The 3,778-nt window shown below is 47.9% G+C and overlaps 1 protein-coding gene across 1 annotated transcript; it reads right to left on the bottom strand.

Moving 5' to 3' along the window:
• Nucleotides 1-319: 319 nt before the first annotated feature.
• LOC139307267 (D(1)-like dopamine receptor) lies at nt 320-1,711 on the bottom strand. Its single transcript, XM_070931104.1, has one exon. The coding sequence runs from the start codon at nt 1,709-1,711 to the stop codon at nt 320-322; it is 1,392 nt and encodes a 463-aa protein (XP_070787205.1).
• Between the last annotated feature and the right edge of the window lie 2,067 nt (nt 1,712-3,778).

Here is a 3,778-nt window from a genome sequence, read left to right as displayed (position 1 = left end):
GCACATAGCTAGTGTTCTGCTTTAATATTAACATTATCAACATTTATCATCAAATGTGTCAATTTCATCAATAAATGCTGAACGTATTTTGCAGATAGTTATATCCAGGTTAAAGTGCCTTTACTTTGAAACATTCTGTCGGTTTTTCCATGTAGATTTTTGTTGACAGTCTTAAGGTCCAGTATATCCCACTCTGTCAGGCATGTTCTTCAAGATGTCTGTCTCTTTTGTTTCTTTTGCTTTCCTCCCGTGTAAGCTTTCCTTCCCTTTGTGCGTACATACATGCCTCAGTGTACATCTGATCCATCTTTGCCTTTTCTCAACATGACACAGCTTTATGCTGTCCGTTCTGTGTTATGGGATTGATCTTTTCCAGAGTGACCTCTGTGTCGCTGTCTAAATTCCCAGAGATGGCTGGGGAGAGTTTCTCCAGGGCGTTGTTTACCATCCCCACCTCAATCTCCCCTCCGCATCCGTCCTTCTTCTGTAACTCCTCCTCCTGACACAGGATGCTGTGGGGGATCACATAGTTGGCTGCATGGTTGCCCTCCTTTGGGATGTGGCTCTTGGGCTGATACTGACAGTTGGGGTTCGAGGTAGGGGCGCCCATGTTGTTGTTAATGCTGACGATCTCGATGGCATTGCTCCCCGGGCAGAGGCGGTGGCAGCCCAGGAGGATGGAGAAGGCCTTGCGGAAGTCGGCATTGAAGGCATAGATGATGGGGTTGAGCGAGGAGTTTGCCCAGCCAAACCACACAAACACATCAAAGGTGGTGGAGCTGATGCAGGGGAAGTCCGTGGCACCGTCCGGCATGTTCGTCTCACAGAACGGAACCATGCAGTTAAGGATGAAGAAGGGCAACCAGCAGCACACAAACACTCCCATGATGACTGAGAGCGTCTTTAAGACTTTGGTTTCTCGTTTGAACGACATTTTGAATGAGCTCTCACTCTCTATGTTCGAACTATTCCCCATGCTGCTGTGACGGTTTTTGGCACTCTCTGCTGCCCGCTCCAAGGCAGATATTCTTCGTATCTGTTTCTGGGCGATGCGGTAGATCCGGGTGTAGGTTACGATCATAATAGCCACCGGGATGTAGAAGCTGATAAGGGAGGAGGAGATGGCATAGGTCCTGTTAAGGCTAGAATCGCAGTTGTCAGGGGGCAGATCACCAGGGTACGTTCCATTTAGCTCTGCATAGCTGATGGTCTGAGCTTTGTGCCAGTTAAGCTGAACAGGAATGAAGGAGATGAGGACGGACAGGGTCCACGCCACGCTAATCATCAGACATGCCACTTTAGGAGTCATCTTGCGTTCATAGCGGAATGGGCTCGAGATGGCCCAGTAACGGTCGACACTAATCACACACAAGTTCAAGATGGAGGCAGTGGAGCACATGATGTCAAACGCCACCCACACGTTGCAGAACGCACCAAACGGCCAAAACCCCACGATCTCAGTCGCCGCCTTCCACGGCATTACCAAGATAGCTACCAGAAGGTCAGAGATGGCCAGGGAGATGACGAAAAAGTTGGTGACCTTCGACCTCAGGTGTCGGAACTTGGTGACGGCAGCACACACAAGCGTGTTGCCTAGCAGCGTGGTGAAGATGAGGAGGAAGAGGAAGCACCCTGTCAGCACACGTTTGGACGAGTCTCTCTCTGGGAGCAGCTGCTTGCCATCTCGAACCGTTGAGAAATTCTGATCCATTGTTTATATTACACTGCTAATAAAGTGAGAGAGGGGGTGGGTGAGGGGGGTGTCAACAGTCACCCCATCACATCCCCAGCCTGCAGCAGCTGTGCCTCGGAGGAGTTTCAGACGGACGGCGTAGCTGGTGGAGAGGTCAATTGTCTCGGCACCAGCTCTCCCACAGACTGGGTCATCCATAGGCTCCTTGTCACAACCACCATCCTTACACACCAGCTGCTATAAATATTTCAAAAAGACCTCTTCGGAAATGTGCCCCCCAAAAATGCCTGGTTCATAAATTCCTGCAGCAGCAGAACAGGCAGCGGACATTCTAGTTCGAAGAGGAGGAGGAATATTCCAGCTGTTGTTTGCAAGTATTCTTCCAATCAGCACTGTAGTCGTGAAATGGTATAAAGCAGCAATGAAAATTAAAAAAGTAAAAGATCCTTTTCTCCTCTCACTGCATGCCTCTGCTGTCAAGCCCTCAGCGAAAGTTTCACATCATATTGTTGCCGAGCTGTTGAGTAAACAGAGGCTTGGCCAATCATTAGCCTTATATACCATCTCATCAATAACATCTATTGATGGTTTTCAGCGCTGCGTTTATCTGATTTGTTTAAAGATCCTCGAGGCGTGTCCGTGTGATTATATTGGTGCCTGTATCGACGCTGATCCACCCCGGCTGCTAGGTGTTGCGTTATATTAATTTATTTTTTATTTCTTTGAATGCAGCTCCCTGTCGGTAGACATGGCACAGGCTCCAGCCAACATTTCCACCTGAGTGGTGAGCCAAGAAAAAAAACATAGGCTGGAAACAGCATTCAACAGTCTCAACAGTCCATTTTGATATCAAGAGAGACACATCTTAAATGTCGGAATGTAGGAAAGCACGTCAATATCGCAGCTCTTTTTTATGATGACGGATTATAATCCAGTCGGGGTTTTTTTTTTCCTCCTCTTTTGGTTTAGTTTGCGTGCCCGTTTGTGTGGACGCAGCAAAAAACGACCGCTCCGCTTTCAAAAACATTCAAGAGTTATTTTGGCCACCCACCTAAATCATCTCTGGCAGTGCAATCCCTGGGTTGACGTCTTTGAAACAGAGGCGCCGTTCATTTTCTTATTTTTCTGAATGTTTAGACAGAGCGCTCTCGGATCTGTGGACAGCTCAGCACCCGCAGCGACGTCGTGGGTTGGCTTGCTAATAATTGAATGAAAAAAAAAGAAAGAAAACAACTTCAACCAAATTGAACGGACTAATAAAAATATTTAGTCCCCTAAAATCCACACGTCTTCGGCGTACGACCAACTTGTATCTGGGTGCCAAGTGAAGGAGAAGGGGCTCACCCTCTCTGCGCTCTCCTCCATGGGAAACCAGTCACGCTCCCCTGTTGCGACGGTCCTCAGGTGTTTTATCAGTCCTTATGCTTTTCTTTTCAGGGTCGTCCTTTGTTGGGCAACATTCCGTTACCCTGCGATGTGACTGCGGTGTGACCGGCCGGCGGGGAGTGATGGGAATGACTCTGTTCTCATGCGCGCTCCTCTCTCTCCGCTCAGCTGCCGCCTGCTGCTGTGCGCCACGGTCTTTAGCCACAACTGCTCCATCTATCCAGGGAGGCTGTGGCGGGCAAAGCCGCACAAATTTATGCTATACAGCAAAGCTCTTGTTTCGTGAAGAGTTTAGCCTTTAGATTTATGACAAAGTGTCGTGCTGGCGAAAGGTTTTTTTATGGGACAATCTATACAGAGGGAAGGACATTTTCTTTCTGTTTCTCAGTTTTTTTTCTATCTGAAATCTGACACCAGGTTGGAGTCAGATTTTGGTGACTTTCTCATTCACACGGGCTGCATCCTAAACTCACTGTTAATGGTTTTACTCCAACAGTAATGGCATTCCTTTCATCTGCTTGCACTTGATTTTAGACTTGACCTACACTGCCAAAACCTCGAATGATATCGCTGCTGTAAAGCCAGAAAAAGCAAAAAGAGGAGCTAAAAATGAAGGTGCCTTGATGTCCTGAGATGAACTTGTCGCCAGCAGGCATGCACACAGAGGCACAATGAGGCCATCTACTGGATGTGAGATTG

The sequence above is a fragment of the Enoplosus armatus genome, unplaced genomic scaffold (assembly GCF_043641665.1).
Source record: "Enoplosus armatus isolate fEnoArm2 unplaced genomic scaffold, fEnoArm2.hap1 Scaffold_60, whole genome shotgun sequence".
Taxonomy (NCBI): Eukaryota; Metazoa; Chordata; class Actinopteri; order Centrarchiformes; family Enoplosidae; genus Enoplosus; species Enoplosus armatus.
The sequence above is the reverse complement of the archived record's forward strand: the minus strand, read 5'-3'. Positions and strand labels throughout refer to the sequence as shown.